This window comes from Callorhinus ursinus, unplaced genomic scaffold (assembly GCF_003265705.2).
Source record: "Callorhinus ursinus isolate GAN/ISIS: 27379988/994484 unplaced genomic scaffold, GSC_fseal_2.0 scaffold9, whole genome shotgun sequence".
NCBI classification, from domain to species: domain Eukaryota; kingdom Metazoa; phylum Chordata; class Mammalia; order Carnivora; family Otariidae; genus Callorhinus; species Callorhinus ursinus.
In genome coordinates this window covers 29,841,328-29,861,478 of record NW_027397071.1, presented here as the reverse complement: position 1 = coordinate 29,861,478, position 20,151 = coordinate 29,841,328, and the positions used below count along the sequence as shown (strand labels likewise).

Below are 20,151 nucleotides of genomic sequence, written 5' to 3'. Positions count from 1 at the left end.
CTACCCCATTGGTAAGGCCACCTACAGGTTTAATCCTATTCTAAATTCTGAGAAAAAACAAATTGGCTCTTTGGGTTCCACCTTCAAACAGAGCTTCTCATGAAGCCTAAAGAAATCTCATAAGATAAATGGTATACATTTTAAGGTAATACAAGTTTTAAGGAGGTGGTATAGCACACTGGTAGAATTTTGGGCTCTGGTTTAGATCACCTGGCTTCAAATCTGGGCCTAACACTCATATGAGCGCTCTTGGCTTGTTCTGAAAATTAAATGACCTAGCACTGACTAGCACATGGAAAATACTAAATAAAAGTGAGCTGTTATTGGGGTGCCTGGGTGGCTCAGTTGGTTAAGCATCCAACTCTTAGTTTCGGCTCAGGTCATGATCTTAGGATCATGAGATCAAGCCCTGCTCTGAGCCCAGCATTGGGCTCTGCGCTCAGCAAGCAGTCTGCTTGAGCTTCTCTTCCTCTGCCCCTTCCCCATGCTCTCTGTCTCCCTAAAAAATAAGTAAATCTCTTCTTTAAAAAAGTGAACTGTTACTGCTAATTTTAATATTAGTATACTAATATTATCATGTAAAAGAAAAGTTTAAATGTCTTAGACTCACTCAGGTTCTCTGACTCTTAATTCTACATTCTTGCCAGCCCCAAATGGCAAGTTAAAACTTGTTATACTGATTTTCACCATAGTTCCAATAATTGAACTCCTGATGTATTCCTTTGGTCAAGTTGTCACCTTCTGCCTTGGGGCAGTTAAGGTGGGGGGAAAAACATTAAATTTGGACTCAAAAGACCTGTGTTCAAATTCAGGCTAAAAATAATTGTGGCTGTAATTTATGGCATAAAACTCTGGAGTCTTAAGTACCTACTTCATGTGTTACGAGCAAGCTCTAAATTGATTTTTAGGGAAAATCTTACCTCTGCCCATGGTCATTTCCTATTTTTATATGGATATACATATAATTTTAGGATTCTATTTTCATTAGGCTCCTTACATTTTGTAAAAGTATGTGAATCTTGCCTTTGGCTCAGCTGACTGTTAAAGCACATGGCTCTTCAATTTATATAAAATATCTGCAACTTACATCCCTAAGCTTGACTGAGAGAATATATTTATGAAGATACGGCAGAAGTAGCAGTCTGTTTGCTTCAATGAATATTCTAAAATTTATCAGATCACTACATATCTGGAGTAGATTATTTTGCTCTCCACAGAATTGCTTTTACTAAATTGTACTTTGCCTAGATTAGAAACTCCAGTGAAACTCAGAGTTAAATTCACTGAATAAAAGTGATTAAGTGGACAAATAATACAATCACTTATATTTTTAGTATAATAAATTAGGTATTAAAATGTTAGCAGCAGGGCGCCTGGGTGGCTCAGGGCTCAGGTCATGATCTTGGGGTCCTGGGATAAAGCCTCGTGTTGTTAGGCTCCCTGCTCAGTGTAGAGTCTGTTACTCCCTCTCCCTTGCCCTCTGCCCCTCCCCCCTGCTCGTGCACACTCTCTCTCTCTATTTCAAATAAATACATTTAAAAAAATCTTTAAAAAATGTTTAGCAGAATTAGTGAAGTGCAACTACTACCTATTGTTCAGGATGTTTCCCAACCATTTATTCAATTTTATTCCAGAAATAAAATCTACAGTTACCATGTGCTATAAAATGGTATGGTATGATATTTAGCCCTATCTTTATCTATCCAGGCCACATGGTATGAAAGAATATTTCAAAGGAGAGAAGTGGCTGTTCTATGTCATACTTTTGAAGAAACAGTCTTAGGTATCTATTAATGAGACAGACATAAATACATATGTACACATAAATCTGTAGAAGTTTGTTATTTTAGGTTATCATAAAATTTATTTTTTGATTCATACTCCTGGTCTAATTTGTGTATCTGGTGGGAAAATACATTTGAGCAAGTCTGATATCCAACAGTGATGCCAAAACATCTCATTTTTCTAAAGATTTTAAAGCGCATCTAACAAATATAAACACAATATTTTATAAGAATGATAATACTTGATACTCACTCTAAGCCCAGGAAATCCTGGAGGACCAATGCTACCTACAAGTCCCTACATAAAAGAAAAGTACAAAGTTGGTTAAATACAATTGCAAACTACTGAGGGCATTTTTTAAAGACAAAGACAAATACTTCTAGAAAAAAAATATGTCAAATTTTACCCTCATGCATCCTCCTAAGAAGTGTAAACTCTGGTGGCAGTTTAAGTTCTCAAAAATGCCCCTGGCTCCATGCATTTGGATGCCAGGACTACCACCTAGCCTAGGATATAGATTGTTCTGTGTCTTTTATATATCTAATAAAGAAAGTAAATCCTATAAGTAGTCAGCATTATAGACATAACCAACCTATGTATTATATAATAAGATAAGTTGTCAGTATATAGAGTTAGAAGAGTATTTTCAGATGGTTTAAAACACTACCCACTCTCGAAGTATAATATTTAAATTCTCTAAACTTCAGTTTTCTCATTATAAAATAGGAATAATAACATTTGGGGATGCCTGGGTGGCTCAGTCAGCTAAAGTGTCCAACTTTTGATCTCGGCTCAAGTCTTGATCTCAAGGTCGTTGAGTTCAAGCCCCCATGTTGGGCTCCACAGTGGGCATGGAGTCTACTTAAAAAAATAAAGGAATAATAACACTTGTTCTCAGTGATGTAAAGATCACAATGAAAACTGTTATAATGTACAAAAGGTTTTGAAAAATTTCTCACAAATGTAAGAAATTACCAATATCATTAATTATATATATATTAAATGAGATTTTAAATTATCAACATTAATTTTTCCACTTGATTTGTGATGGTCTTTTGAACCTGTCATTATAGTCTTTATGATAATCCCCAATCCACTCCATGGCAGTGTCACATGATACGAAGTACAAGAATGCCCCCCCTTTTTTGTATTTCAAGTTCTGTTTTGAAAATAAGGTACAGTAAAAAATGTAGAGAATCATAAGCCAATAAACTAAAACAGCCAGTTTATTATTATATTTTAAAGATAGTAAAGCCTGAAAATGTTCTTCAAGAAGCATTATATTTAAATAAAGAGCATATTTCAAAAAGAAATATTTTAAACCCTAACAAACTTCATGTATATTTAACTGACAAAGAATTAAATGAGATGGCTTCACAGTAGTTATGCAAGTACATAAGTGGTATTAAAGGAAAAAGTAAATAATGCTTACTTTTTACTCTTGAAACACTCTTGTCCCAGAATCAAGGGCAAGAAAACTATGGTAAATATTCTACTTAAAACATCATTCAGGTTTTTAATGATTTATTTGGAAATCAGTTCTACTCTTATCTGCCAAGACTTACAACAAATAAAACTTTGGCTAAACTAACTGAATAACTAATAAAGTCATAATTTAGAAAAATAAATTAAAAAGAAACTATTTTCTAACACTTTTAAGTATAAATGCTAGTAATTTACCTATACCTAAATATAGGAACTACTCCTAATTTAGGCTATAAGGATTTAGTGATTGACTCTAATTCACCTTAAAATCTTATTAAAAGAACATATGCATGGAGTAGATTGGAGAGAGCTGATAGATGTTTACTGAGAGCAAAAAAAAAAAAAAAATGAAGATTTTTCTACCTAATGTCAAAAAAACAACAATCCACCATCATTCTTTGATAATATAATTAAACTAATTATAGAAGAGTAACTCCCTAATCTGAAAATAATAGCTGAATAATCCCAAAGTAGAAGACTTCTCTAGAAATAAATACCCAAAAGTCAGGTAAATCAATGACAGGCTTGAGTCAAAAAGAGCAGTCACTGAGTGCACAATTTTTACATGAGGCTTGCTAGTACATTCATGTACATGAAGGGCTTTCCCCTCATCCCAAAAATGTACAAGTCAGCATTATGATTGTATATTTCTAAAATTTCATTTAAGTAGGTACATGTAACATGGTCACAACGATTTATTTTAATGATTATCTCCCACGACAGAATTGACTCAGAACATTTTTGTCTTTACAAATTGGAATGTGCACAAAAGTCTCAAAACTGGCTGGCCGATCATGCTTATTTGAATGTCATAATGAGGACGGCTAGTACAGGTGCTATGATGTCTGAGTGACGTCAGATCGCAAGGCTGGACCATCACAATGTACTCACAGGACTGCCATCAGGGCCAGCAGGGCCTCTGTCTCCAAAGTCACCCGGAAAACCCTGGCCCAGGGAAAAAAGAAGAAATGCTATTAAAACCAACACAGATAAAGAATTCACTTTTGTTGTGTTTTCTGATAAGGAACTGATTAATAGGAAATATTTATTTCCTAACCTCTAAATTGTAGTGCAACAAAAACTTGTATTTGTTTCGTATAACACTTCATTGATTTTGTTCAGTACAATATTTCTGTGTTTTACAAAAATTATTTTATATGCCAAATAACATACACAGAAAGTGAAGTTGGAGAAAATATACATTTGTTCAGCACTATATAAAGAGTGACTGAGTGAGAGAAAACATAACAAAGATTTCTGCCTGACCAATCCATTAGTTATCTCTGTGATTTCATGCCATTCCTAAACCCGCATCACAAAGAATGAAATGGCTAATATTATTTAAGCATGTATTTAGCACATTTTCCATGTGTTAAGGGCTTTAAACACTTTCTATATATATACTACTTCTTTTTATCTTCATAACAAGTCGAATCAATGAATAGTAATATCCTCACTTGGCAGTTGAGAAAACTGAAGCCCAGAGAGCTTAAGTCACTTGCACTCACCAGTCATGAGTGGGACTAAGATTTGAATGAAGGAAGTCTGAATGCAGTCAGTGCTCTTTCTCCTCATCTACACTGAATATTTTAGCTCATCATTCCAAGATATGATAAACATGTAACAAATATCATTTAAGTACTATGTTACTGGGGAAAGCCATAATGCACAAAAATCCTGCAACCACAAAATACAGTGACACTGAAAATCAAGTTTCCCAAATGCCTACTGAGGATTCTACACTGTAAAACTAGGAAGGATAGTAAGTAACATACTTTCTTAATATATATTCTTTTGTAAAATAAGTCAATGACTCACTTTTACTTTATATACTAAAATTCTTCCCTAAAGATGAGCCACTAGATTTATCAACTTTAAAGCTCACTTTTTAAAAGTTACGTTGCAAAATGGTTTATAAGATTTATTATTAACATTTTAAATAATATCCCCTTTTAAAATTTTTTAAGACTAACAGAAATAAAAGTACATTACTAGAGTCTTCTAATCTCTTTATTTAGGCAAACCAGTTATTAAATACATATTTAATAGACTGCCAAAAATCACTGGTTCACTAGCACAAACATGAATGGGCAAAACTTAAAAGATAATTTAAGCAATGGAAAAAAAGGATGATGTTTCTAAGGCGTAGTTAACTCATACTAGAAGCAGTTTTTCTTATTCTGTAATCAGAGGATAATGCAAAAACCATCTGTGTAGTCAAACATATTGTAGCCATACCCCCTTCAAAGTCAGTTGAAGTTCAGGCAGGCGTTTTGCTTTCATTGTCCTTGGAAGTCAAATTCTGTTGTCAACAAGTTCACATGCCTGCAATACATCATACTATTCGGTATGAGCTAATAAGGGTATTTCAAAGTATTTATGATGTACAGGTAATGGAAAAAGTGGAGGAAAATTCTGTAATAAATCTGAAACATAAGAGATGACTGATTTTTTAGATAGATCATAAGTAGGTTTTTCAAAAAGTTCAGTGAAATAATAAAGACTGGGGTACATATTGCAGGATTCCATTAGTGTAAAATGTCCAGAACAGGCAAATCCAGAGACATAGAAAACAGATTTATGGCTGCCTCGGGCTGGTGCTGCAGGGAGAATGGGGCAGTGACTGTTAATGGGCACAGGGTTTCTTTCTGGGTGAAGAAAATGTTCTAAAATTAGTGTGACAGATACACAATTCTGTCAATATAATAATAACCACTGAACTGTACATTTTAAAAGGGTGAATTTTATGGTATGTGAATGAGATCTCAACAGTTTTTCTTAAAAAATGAAGACACAATCAGTCTGAACAAGGAGCAGAGAGGGACTACTGCAAACATCCTTGGGGACTCACTCAGGATTGCCTAGATGTGCTCTTTGGGACTGAGTGGCCCCATCCTCATCCAGTAGGAGGAGCTGCTCTCCAGTTCAGCTTTCCATAAAATTAGTGATTTCTACCCCCACCCCCACCCCCACCCCAGGAAGGGAAGGGGAGAGAACTATGATCAGTTCTTCACTTATGACAAAACCTGCACTAGCATAATAAATAATAAAATACTTATTAATCTCAACGTCCTATTCTTCTGATAGTTCAACATTATAATAAATATTAGCTGTTCAACTTGACTTTGTCCCTGAAACAATTTAAACTGAGTAATACCAACTTTTAAATTTTTTATGTATTATTTCTCCTCTCACTTTACTAGCCATTAAATATTTAATTTCATTCGTAATTCTCTAGTCTAGACAGATCATTTGTTTTATTATTTTTTTATCCTTCCTATATGTTGACCACTGTGTCATCAATTTCTGAAATAATTCCTATTAAATCTAGACATACTTTCCTGTTTAATGAAATATAGCATAGCTCATGCCACAAAAAAAAACAGCATTATATTTGGCTATATACTGGACATATATTTTCTTTTATTTTTTAAATTTAATTTAATTTTATTATGTGATGTTAGTCACCATACAGTACATCATTAGTTTATGATGTAGTGTTCCATGATTCATTATTTTCATATACTTTCTTTTAAAAAGCAAGCATCATGCCAATGTCTTATGTTGTTGAATAAGTCATGTGCTCACTGTTTATCAGTTGTTATTTCATTTCTAGTAATTATGTGCATGATTTTTTTAAATGCAGGAGAGGTTCTGTATTCCTTTAATTAGGAGCCAAAGGGTTTGCAGCCACAAACCTCCATTGTCAAAAACTGATCTTAAAAGATCGGTTGTGAAACATGGAACAATAGTGACAAAACACTTTGCCTTTGAACTTAGAATACAAAAGATAGCTTCTACAGTTTCTCCATTTGAAAGAATTTGTTATAAAATAAAATACCAAATTTTCTCTCACATTTACCTAGTGGAAAATTATAACCATTAATTCAAATCAAATTGTGCTTTCCTAGGAATGCCTTTACACTGCCAAAGGATTTAATAACCATTTTCCAGGGGTATCATCCATAGGGAAGCTTGAGTTTTTGCCTTTCTTGCCCAATTTGCCAATTTCACCAATGTTAATAACTGTCTACTAATGGGCAAGCCAGAGTTGCACTGCTTCTTCTGTGTTGTGCATAATTTTTTCTTACATTTTAATCATTTTGATGAGTTATAAAATTTTATCTTATGAAGAATATGACATTTCAGGGATTTCACACGATCTCTTGCAGTCGTGAATAATGTTCTTGCTCACTTCCACTGTTGGATCAGTAACAGTGGACAGACTTTAAGGTGACCTCCTATGATTCTGACCTCCTGCTATTCTCGCTTTTGTGTGACACCCACCCTGTGAGTGAGAGTGGGACTATGATTTGCTTATTCTAACAAACAGAATATAGCACAGGTGATGGGATGTCACTGATATGATTATGTTATAGTACATAAGACTCCATCTCCCACATGACAGGGAATTGTGAGTGATCTCTAGGAAATGTGGACAGTCCATAGGACTTAAGGGTGGTCTCTAGCCAAGAGCCAGCAAAAAGCCCAGGGCATTTAATTCTACAGCCTTGAAAAAATGATATCTTCTCACAACCTGAATGAAGCTGGAAGTGAACTCTTCCCAAGCCAAGCCTCCAGATGATTGTGCAGCCAGCTGACACTTACTCTGACTGCAGCCTTGTGACCCTGAGCAGAAGACCCAGTTAAATAGTACCTGGACTCCCGACCCAGGAGAACTGTGAGAAAATAAATGGGTGTTGTTGTAAGCCACTAAGTTTGTGGTATTTGTTATGCAGTGACAGAAAACTAGTAAAATTGGTAATAAATCTTTAAGTAGAGTTGTGTAAAGTCCTATTTGCAAATTTTACTAAGTGGTAATGTTTAATATAAAACTACTTACATTGTTTCTAGATTTTAAAAATTTAAATAGATCACCTCTCTGAAGACTTTCTATGGATTTTTTTATTTTCTATTGCAAATTATAATTACTATCAATATTAAATTAAAATTTTATATTTACTTAAAATTTTTAAAATTTAATCTAATATCTATATTTTAAAAACTTCATCATTTTAGCATTTCATATTCATCTAATTGCTAATGCAAAATTCATGCTTCATGAATTTTGTATTTAGAGTTATGAAATGCAAATTTAGGAGTAATATAAATTGCTTAATAATGCAAAATATTTCAGTCTCTAGGTGCAGCCTTTGAAAAGACAGCACTAGTTCTATTACCTCTGAAACCATAAATCATAACACAAAAAGAAGGAAGAAAATAGAAGTCTGCATTATCGGGAAACAGTACTTCTTTGTACAGGATTCTACTGCATTCATACTGAAAAGAGAATTAGAGAAGTTAATTAATTCATCTTTGCTCTTACCTGCTTCTACTTCCTGCCTAAATCTCACCACAATCTTGAGCAGTTTCTGTCTCTAACTTTGGCAGTTGTACCACCTACAAAGCTTCATAGCATTCAGACATGAGATTATAGGCCACAGATATGGAGAAGAATTTCTCTGAGGCCTGAAGACATTAAATTGTGATAGCCACTCTCAAAGATGGACCCCCATGGTTCTCACTTTCTGATATGAATGCCTTTGTGTAATCCCCTCCCATTTTGAATCATGGCCGGTCTATGTGACCAAAAGAATATACTTTGGAGGTTAGGTTATAAAAGGCACTACACCTTCTACCTTGCTGTCATGGACCACTTCATTCTGGTGCAAACCAACAACCATGTCCTGAAGACACTCTAGTTGCCACATGGAGAGGTCCCTATGAAGAGGAAATGAGGCCTTCCAGGACACTAGCACCAAACTGGCTGGCCAGCAAGTGAGCCCCGTTAAAAGCAGATCCTCCAACACCAGTCAAGCCTTCAGATGACAGTAGTCTTTCCCAAAATCTTGACTGTGACCTCATGGGAAACCCTATGCTAGACCCACCCAAATAAAGCATTCCCAAGTTCCCAACACACAAAAACCCTGAAAAATAATATATATTTATTGTCATTTTAAGCCACTATCTTAGAGTAACTTGTTATATAGCAATAGATAATAGTAACAAGAGTGGTTATCTAGGATTACAGGTCATATTATACCAATGCTAACTGCTGGATCCTGAGCAACAGGGCACGCATGTGTTTTGTTTTTGTTTTTTTTAATACATTTACTTTATTTATTTGTGATATACAGGGTCCTCAAAAGTATAGCGCCCAGATCAAGTTTCTCTCTTGCCTGGGTCTAACAATGGTACTGTTAATCAAACATGGTAGTTATCAAACACTAAGAACTATTCTAGACTTGGCATGCCTGAATATATGCATGGTATTAATATTTTAGAGCACAGTTACTAAACTTGGTAGTATATCTAAATATCTTGAAACAGTGGAAAACTTATTGCTTAGGGAGTCTAGTAAAATCATTTTCCTAGTTCTACAAAGAAATTAGAAAAATACTGACTATAAAATAATTAGGAAAGTATGAGGACCAAAATAACCATAAAATACTAATGACTACATTTACAGAATTTGAAAAAATAAAAGCAATGCAAAATTGTTCTGTTAAAGGCCACAGTTAACTATGAACATACTTTGTTTTTTTCAGAGAACAATGGTTTGGAAACAACATCAATCTAAAGTAGAGATAAATAAGAATTATCATAAAAGACATATACACTAAATAAGCATTACCAACAAAAACAGGAATTCAACTTTTTCTAAGACTAAGCAATGAAAAGAGAAGATCAGACTAACTTGTCTAGGATTAGAAACACTAAAATAAAACCTGGTAGTTGCTTCTACACCTTTTACACATCAATACATATTACCACAAAATTGTGATATTTTTTAAATCCTTCAAAAATAAAGTACAATTTCTATAGGAAAAGACTAGAGTGTGAAGTACTCTGTGAAGATTCATTCAGTCTCTTCCCCTTTCTTTTCCTCAGGTAGGACAATTTGATCCATACTTTAAGGGTCAACCATTTTCTTGTTGGTTGAAACTAATTTTAAACTTAGGTAGGAATTTAAGGAGCTCTAGCCCAATTCTCAGAGACTTAGCATCAAGTCAGGCTTACCGTTTACCTACTTACGATCTGGGCCTCAGTTCTCAGATTCAAATTCCTGCTTTGTTCTTAAAGACTGGTTACCATCTTGTACTCCAGTTGTGGGAACTGCAATCTGCCTTATTCTTGTGTCCACGAAGCAGTTTTGGTATACATGTTCTATCCCTCGATCATAAGGGCCCCAACTTTATTCTTGCCATTTTCCCACACAGGGAATACAGTCCCTGAATTCAAGTCAAGTCTTATGACCATATTTGCACTCACATTCCTGACTTTGATAACCTACAAGTCTCTGAATTTTCTCTTATGTTATCTGCCCTGAAAATAACTGCCTGCCTCAATTTCCACCTGTTAGTGTTATCTATGAAATCATGCTCTGCCTGGACTTCCTCCAAATTATCAGCTGTAGTTCACTGGGTATCTCTCTTTTCTATCTATCCCAACCTGGAAGGTAGGTTTAATTCAAAGTCCTGGCCTCTTCCATATGTCTTGTCAAGCTGTAGGTAAGCAAAATGTAGTCACTACAGACTACAACCAGTAAGTAAAAATCAGAAAACACATTTTTTCTGAAAGAGACAGAATCACTTAAAAATTAACATTTTTTTCCCAGAATGCTCTAGCAACAGTAGTACTTTCTCCATAACCAAATTAACTATGACTTTTTCTTCGAACAAAGAAAACATGGTCTCCAAATTCTTGATAAAATGTATGTATCTGAGACACTATTATGCAATACGTAGTTAAGACTGTCTTGGGCAAAGGATAGAAACTAATAACAGATGTCGAACAGAAGGATTTTATATTCTGAAATTCTAACACTAGAGTTAGAAGCCAAAATACAGTTTACTTTAAACAGACTCTTCTAACAGAAAGATGTATGAGAAAAGAGGAGGAGACACTCCTTTCTATAGTTAGAAAAGTAAACATCTCTGAAGTCCAGGTGACTTAAGGGTGTTATTTTGTCTGCCATTCTAAGGCTATGATATTTTGATTTGCATCAGAAGAAAACTGAGTATAGTTTTTCTTTGTCAAACTTTAATGTAATATGATTTGATTATTTATAATCTACTCTTTCAGGCCTGAAAAACTCTTTCAAAAACCTCTATACTTTGACAACAATTTTCTAGGCATTGTTGAGAGTAAATTCCAGCTCCAATTTCATTTTTATCTTCAATCCTGACAAGTCAGTTCTGGCATAAATATTTTAGATCTGTGGAGTCATATGAATTTGCATAACCTACTTAGTACAACAAAGAGACTACTGATTAAATCAATCCGGGAGCCATGTAAAATGCTTTTTTTTTTTAAGCAACTATAGAATTTCCTGACTGTGGCACTCCAGAATGAAGTTTGAAAACTTTGCATTAAAAAAAAAGCTGCTTACAATTAGGTAACACGTATAAAATCTGATGTTAACAAATATATATGAAACCTCTCCCTGCCTTCTCTCTTTTTTTAATAGCATTCTTCTTTTCTATTATGTATCAGTGGGTGACTTAAGAATTTAAAGAATCTGGCTCATCAGATATGTTCCAAGAAGTTTTTCAAATAAAGACAGTAAAGCATATAAAATAGAATGGTAGTTCTATGGTATTTAAAAGAGTCCTGGCCAATAAAGATTGTCTACTACCTTGTTTTTATCAGAGATCTCTTGAGAAAGAACTTGAGATCAATTCAAGCTATCCAGGGACAGCAAAAAGAATGGACGAATAGCACCTAGAGCCCCATGTCTGTTCTCTAATATTAACTGACAGTAAGGATTTTGATCCAATTGTAACATGTAGGGAGTGAAAGAGGGGAGGAAATAAAGAGGTAAGAACTATAATATCTCAAAGCCCAAAAGCATGAGTACATAAATATTTACTAATATGTAACTGACTACATGAGGTCTTTAAAAATAACTGTAATGATTATTAGTAAATACCTTATCCTAAAATCTTGAAATCAAAAATAGCTTATAGTACAGGGAAGAAAAAAATTCTTAAATGCCAACAATGTAAGACCAAAGAACAAATACATTTGTTAATATAACTACTTTTATATACTCTGATCCTAAAATATACCAAGTTTCCAATAAAACCAGTTTTCTTACTTTTCCTGGTTGAAAAAAATAAAAACACATTGTGTTATAAATATCAAATCCATCCGTAAACACTGAATAAATACAATGTTTTATTTTGGGGAAAAGTTTCTGGGAAGTAAGATTTAAAATGAAATAACTTTTGACCCAAACATTAAATTTAAAAATAGCATAAGGCTAAATACTAAATAACTCTTGAACAACCAAAATAATATGCTATTTTGAAATGTTTCCATTTTCAAAAGAGTTCATGTAATATTTATACTACTTAGGAGAAGATATCTCTTACTTGTAAGTCTATCATTTTATGAAAAAAAATACAGAAATCACTAAGGAGGCTGGTTCACAACAACTTAATTCCATGCTTAGTGTTTACTCAGGAAAATAAATGATGATTTGGCCAGCAGTGTGAGTGTATGATTGATAGCAACAATTTCGGAACTGAACAATTTTGAACAGGATTTTTACTACTACTCTATGTTTCTGCACTATATGTACATAGCATATGATGTCTATATATATGAGAGAGACATAGATATTAATATTTTGGTAAACTTCATATCAAACACACAGCTTTAGTACATAGATTAGAAACCAACTCAGTAGCTCATCTCGATTAATATTTAAAAAGGCCTGAACTTGGATTTTTGAAGTTTTCTATGTCAATTTTGACTGTCAAAGTGTTTCATACATACATAATACAGAAAGTGAAGTAATTTATTTTACCAGCTTCTGGCCTTAATTTCAGAGACTTTAAAAACCTGTGTAAAATATTACATAAAACTTAAGGAGTTATCTAAAAAGGATTATTAATTTTCTACAAATCACATTATAAAAATTACTTCAAACTGAATCATATTCTATGTTCGTAAGACTGCATACTTCTATCTACCTAAAATTTGAGGAAATGAGCTAATTTAACACACAGAAAGAATAATCAGATTAATTAAAGGGAATGATGATTATAATAAAGTATATCTAATAACATTCATACTAATGATAGTAAATGAAATAACATTGGATCCACATAGCAGTACCCTAATAAAGCATTAATCCACACTTCTAAATATTTCTGAAGTCAGCTGAAAATTGGAAGTAACTGCCTTTGACATATGTATAGCCAAAAGTTTCTTAGATACAAGTGCTTTTAGATTTCAGTATTTCCATGGTTTCTGTTATATTCTTTCAGATATTGTAGGTTTCTGTCCTCTTCTTTATGGTGAGCTAAAATGCTTTAGTTCTGCCTCTGTATTTGAATATCTACCTCATATATAATAACAAATACTATATATAATTTAATAAATTGTCAAGAAAAAAATGGCCAAGTTTGTATTCCACACACCTAATATTTTCTACATCAGAGAGTGGATAACTCATCAAAAGATATTTTCCTTTTACTATTATTAAAACAGTAATAAGTAACCATTCTTCTCATGGAATTTTAATCATCTAAATTGAAATACAAGTGTCCCGTAATGCATAATATCCCATGCTAATACGGTTTGCCCTTACTTAATGTCAAAGCTATTTGAAGATGATTTTACTTATAATAAACACAACATAGGGGAGCATTTATACATAAGATACTATTTTAGAACAATGTCTGAGGTCAGTCTTGGCATAATTTGACTTGTGGCTGTAACTGTATCTTACTTTAAGTGCTGTGATTTCCTCATAAACATGGCCAAATCATTTTGTGGTAAAAACAGAAGTGCATATAGCATACATGACATATTATAGCACCAGACAGATTTTCTTCTATAAACACTATTTAGGAAAAATGAGGTACATATGTTTTTCAAATATAATTTTCCCAAGGATTAAATCTGTGAGAAGGGCATATGCTTTTAAAGAAATAAAACTTTACAAATTTTGTAAGTGTAAAGAACAGAGTTATCAACCCAGTAATCATTCTATCCATTATTTTTCCAGTTTTCTTGAACTCCTCTTTTGAATGCAATAGCATCTGTTGGATACTTTTACAATTCTCTAGGGAGCAAAAAACCAGAAGTTATCTATAAATTTCCATGGATAATTTCAGTTCATGATGGAGCAGGAAACTGGAAATTACCTATACATTTCCAAGATAAAGTTAATATCTATATAAAACCAGCCATATTGCTAAATGAAGTTGGTAGCTACCTAAGTGATAAATCACAGGGGCTTTGGGAGAATGCTCTATTTTTTCAACAATGCCTAAAATTCCACGATCGTAGATTACTTACTTTGTCTTAAACTACACTTAAAATATAATTACTAATGGGTAAGGTAACAGTTGAAGCATTAGAAATAATTTATATAATACCGTAAATAACTTTATTATTCTTTTACTGACGTCATACTTTGGTAGGAGGAGGATGGAAAAAAAATAAAGACGCAGAATGGAGAAGACAAGAGTAAAGAAGATAAATTTCACCTACTGTTGATTTTGAGACAGCCCACATCTGCATATTTAGATTAGATATTTGTACATGATAATTAGAGAGCTATTCTATTGGGGTGTGTGAATGAGGGCTTAAACAAAAAGAAGTAACATAACATTCTGCACTATAAGAAGTGTAATCAAATGAGATGGTATTTATCAGAGTGTGTAAGAGTTAAAAATGCAGGTGGTGATGGTGGCAGTTGCTGTGGTTAGAAATGCTAGAAGATTAGATTTAAAGCTGACTATAAATGTAAGAAAACAAAACGGTTGGCTAATTTTTAATTTCTTGACAGTTTGGTAAACTTATCTTAATAAACTGAAATTTTTAAAGTGAAACTTTAAAATAATTTTATCCCATTTTGGCCAACTGTCATGAAAACATTAATCATGCAATTGTACGCAGTGTGAGTCACAGAGAGTAGAAATACTGGGGAGTAAGGAAAAGGATCCTGGATTTATATGCAGAGGGGCTGAGATCAATTCTTGATCTTAACACCATTATCCATGGAATTCAGAGCAAATCTCTCAACATCACTGAGCCTCATTCTCCTCATCTATACAACAATGATATTAATACCTATTCTAATCTACCTTTAAGAAATACTGCAAAGCGCAAGAATACAATGCTTTGGAAAGGACATGAATATTCTGGTGAGGTTTGTAATCTTTAACAATTATCATCAAGGTTTTATTTACATACACCAACATTTTAGAAAAGCTGTTATGAAAAACCCAATTTCCTTCCTCATAGATTAGAAAACACAGTGCAGCACAAAAAGTGCTACCCTAATAAAGACCTGTGGATAGTAGTAAACACAACACAAGGGACAAGGAAGGTGGCTAGGTAGCTTTACTAACTCAGCCAGGATAACAGGGGGATGCTTCCCTGAACTACAGTTTTCTCATTTGTTAAAAGATGGGGGCATGGGATGATGTCAAAATTTCCACCATCTCTGAAATTATTATATTACCTGGCAAAATTCACTTTCCTTGATTTTCTTAAGTCTGAAAATATAAGAAGCTGTAGTGAACTAGTTTTTGAGCTAATATCTGAAGCAGGCATTTTTAAAACCTGTAAAACATGAGGGTGAATAGTGCTATCATTGGTATTTTAAACTGTTCATGTATTTTCTCTGACATTTTCGTTCCTTGTCATAGAGATAAAGGTCCTTTCCACTGGTCTGTTAAATGGGTTAGGAGAATTAAATTTCATTATTTTTTAATCTAAAATTTCCTTCACAATCTCAGGTATTATTTGATAGACTGTTAAGGTAGCAAAAATTAAATTCGGTTGAATGAGATAAATTGTGGGCAACAAGAACAAACTACATTTATATTTGTATAGGTAAGAAATATGCACATAATCAGATTATATTTCTCAGAACTGAACCTCAAAAGACAAAAGTTGAATTACCTGTCTTCCCTTAAGACCCCTCTTTCCCCGGATCCCAGGAACACCCTAGAATAAATAAAAGTCAAAAATAAATATTTGTTGAAAAAAATGAATGAGTTAGACATTACAGATCTCTTTTTCCTCAAACATCAATTAATGAAGTATGATGAAGAGAAAAATGAATTGTTCTTTACACTGGTATGACATTCAGAAAAGCTTCAATATATTAATTTAACTGAAGTGTCTCCTTTTCTTCTTCATAACAGCATCTTGATTTTATTCTGGAATGTATCCTATCTGTACTTTCAAATGGGATCCTGACATTCCTCTGGTGATAGTTATCTGTCCAGAGGTAGGCATACAACCAAAGCTGGCATGACCAGATAAACAGGAAGGTCTTACTTTTCCAAAACCTAAGGGACAATCACCTCATCTCTGTCTCCCTATCTCTCTGGCTGGACATAAATGAAAGCACAGTTAGCTCTTGCACTGGCAATTCTGCAATTGTATGGGAAACCTGCCTTAGTGTAAAGCCAACATTAGGCAAGACAAAGCAGAAAGATGGTATCACCGTGCTCAAGATCATATTGTGCCTAGATCTCACCTAACCTATAGATTTCTGGTCATGTAGGAAGCGGTGGGGCATAATACGTAAACACTCAAGCATTGGAGCTGAACATCTGTGTTCAAATCCTGGCTCTGCTCTTATAACCCGTATATGGTCTTAGATAAGTCTTTCTCTCTGTATGCCTCAAATTTTTTTATCTACAGTGAGAATAATAATAATAGTACCTATCTTACTGGGATTTGTGTGCATTAAAGGAGTTAATTCATATAAAGTATTTGCATAGTGCCTTGCATATATATAACCATTCAGTAAACTGTTTGCTATTACCGTTACCATCATTATTAAAAATTTCCTCATTTTTGAGCCAGTTTGAGTTGGGGTTTTCTGCTACTGACAGTCCAAAATATCCTCACTGATATAATCACGTTGAGACTTAGAATCACTTAGAAGCCTTAGAGACTAAGATATCTGCCAGAACCATGTAGCTTGGAATTTATAGTAGATAGAGATAAGTTAGAAGATATCATTAACTGAAGTAATCCATCCACTTCCAATTCAACAGTGTTTGATACATACTTATCTACTGTCTTATCAAAAGGGTATGGGTGAGCAATAGGACTCATTTCATTAAGACTTTATATATTTTTATGTAATATAGCCAACCGTTTTTTTCAAAAAATAAGGTAATTATTTTTTTATAACTTTAGTAGCTCTACTAAATCTCTGCAGGAAACCCAAGGATAATACAGACAAAATTATATAAGCACTTTGTCATATAGATATATATATACACATACGTACATTACTGACTCCCAGGAAGGAATTTTTCTATTTGTTTTCAGGAATGATTAGCATTATACTCTTTTTGTTTGCTCTTCTCTACGCTTCTTCTCTACTCTCTTCTCTACACATACACAGTTTATAACATAATAACAACACACTGTTAGCTATATTATTCATAGTTTTAATGAAAATTTTGAAGTAGCCAAATAGTATTAGGACATGTTACCCATGATAGTCATAATATCACACAATTGTCTTATATTTATGATTTGAGACAGGTGTTAATATTTTCACATAGACTGGTCAAAACTAGTGAGCATGATTACAGGCAGTGTGCCTAATGTTGGTCAGTGATGGGATCCTTAAATTCAAGATGATAACATTTTGCAAGAATATATAATTTTGCTTTATTTATTACATTATTAACTAGAAATAAGGTCAGGAAAGTATTATATCATGAGCAGCAGAGTAATCACAATGTAAACTGTATATACTCCTTTGGTCAATGAGCAGTAGTTCAATTCTTTGCATGAATAGATTGGAAACATGATCTATAAATCTGCTGTATCACATGGCAATTAAGTAGCTTAGTTGTGGGATCACACTGAAGATATTTCTGCAAGTGAAAGAAATGACTTGTATATTCACCAAGGGAAAATCTTCATCTCATCTCATCAAAGGAGACTGGACATTTTGATTGTCACTGCAGCACATTTAAACTCTGAATATTTCTCCTCTGTCAGGAAATTCACAAGTGATTACAAGAAAATGTGATATAATTCACTCAAACTATATATTTGAAAAATTCATCCAGCAAAGAATAGTCAGGTTTACTTTCACTTGCAAAAACCAGTTTCCAGAAATGAAAACTCTGGCTTGAATAGCATACCTATAATAATAGTATTGAATGCTAAATTCTGAATATGATTATTTTCAAACCCAATGTTGTTCAATTCTATTTTTTCAATGAGTACTGACAGTAAAATGAAGGAATACAAATAGAAAGCAATGAACTGCATACAATGCTGAAAACTAGACATGATGGAATTGGAACGCCAGAACTCTGTTTTAAAGTAACAACCATTTGCAAAGATTCTATATTCACAAGTACCTTTATTCACAGTAGGCATCTGTCTCATACCTACATTTATGAACAGTTATCTTCCATTATTAAACAAAAAATATATCTTCTGAGGCTGGATTATTTACTGTATATTATACTATCAAATATAAGGCCTGTCAAGAGCTTGTGCTTAAAGGTTAATGAATTATAAAATAAAATTTTCATAATTAGGCATTTTAATATTCCAACTTGTGTTTTTTTTAATTGCATTTAAAATAGCTAACCATATATGTTTGTATCACCTTACTTCCTTAAAACAAAAGTCAGTAAAATTCCAGAGAGTCTAATTATATTTCCGGTAGGTGATTTTTCTTAAAGCCGCTTGCTTCACTCCATAAGATTCCCTGCCTGACACATGAGCTTATAAACTCTGGGGTACTATTATAAGCATATCGCTTCAGAAATAATATTTGAAGGAAATGGACTTACTCTCTCTCCTTCAGGTCCCCGTTGCCCTACTTCTCCAGGAGAGCCAATAAAACCCTTAGAGGGAGCAAACAGTCTTTGTATTATTTCATTTGAATACTTACCCTGCAAGGAATTCTAAACAGAGATCATAAATTTGTTCGTAATAATATGAAACTCTAAGGCAGAACAGAATAAATAACTTCGTTCCTTTGCTTTACCACCTTCCTTCCAGAAGTTACAGACCTTTCCATTAAAAAAAAAAAAGAAAAGAAAAAAAAGTAGGGAACATAACTGAAGATGTAGTGACAAATGAAAATCAAGACCAAATCCTTTTCTCTGTTGGATTTTATAGTGGGGAGAAAATATATAATTAACTAAAATGTAAGGCAGAATGGAAGTACCAAAAGATACTTAGTACAGAGTAAGAAGAAATTCATTCCAATGTGGCAGGAGGTAAAGGCAATAAAAAAAAAAAACACTTCAACAGACTGGCACTTGAGACAGGCATACAGAGTAGTTAAAATCCTGACAAACAGAGGATGGAGAAAGGAAACTCCAAGCAGAACAATTATAGGAAATGGAAACAAAGATTTCAGGAAGTGTCTCTAAATAGTAACGGATAACATTATACCTGTAAGATGCTTTGGAGAAGACCAAAGATCCATTGTATCCTAAAGAAGATTCCAACTGGTCTGACAACAAGGGGTACATATAAACAACAATGCAATGTACTTTATCCTAACATACTTTAGTTATATCTCTGTGGCAAATAAAAATCTCTTCAACAATTTAAAAGACAAAGTGTATGATAGTTTGGAGACTAGATTAAGGAGACCTTTAAATTTCAAGCTAAGAATTTTAGACTTTATATTTTAGACAACTGGAAGCTCCTGCCTTTAAGGCATTGTGGTAGTGCCCTGAGGTTAGGTTGTATTTCTAAAACATTAATCTATTGACAGGATATAGAATACATATGAGACAAGAAACAATGAATGTAGGAAAACCTGTTAGAAGGCTCTTTCAATGGTCCAAATTTGAAGTAATATGAGCCTGGATCATTGATTCAAAAAACATTACTTAAGTGCCCACTCTG

General features: G+C 33.5%; 1 protein-coding gene across 1 annotated transcript in view; it reads right to left on the bottom strand.

The window, feature by feature from the left end:
- The window catches only part of COL24A1 (collagen type XXIV alpha 1 chain), a 415,211-nt gene that overhangs the window by 257,124 nt on the left and 137,936 nt on the right, over positions 1-20,151 (bottom strand). The window contains exons 13-16 of the mRNA XM_073896005.1: positions 19,080-19,133; positions 16,198-16,242; positions 4,162-4,215; positions 2,038-2,082 (exon numbers count right to left, since the gene is read on the bottom strand). Coding sequence (XP_073752106.1) covers positions 2,038-2,082; positions 4,162-4,215; positions 16,198-16,242; positions 19,080-19,133 — 198 coding nt within the window. The remainder of the gene's footprint in view (positions 1-2,037; positions 2,083-4,161; positions 4,216-16,197; positions 16,243-19,079; positions 19,134-20,151) is intronic.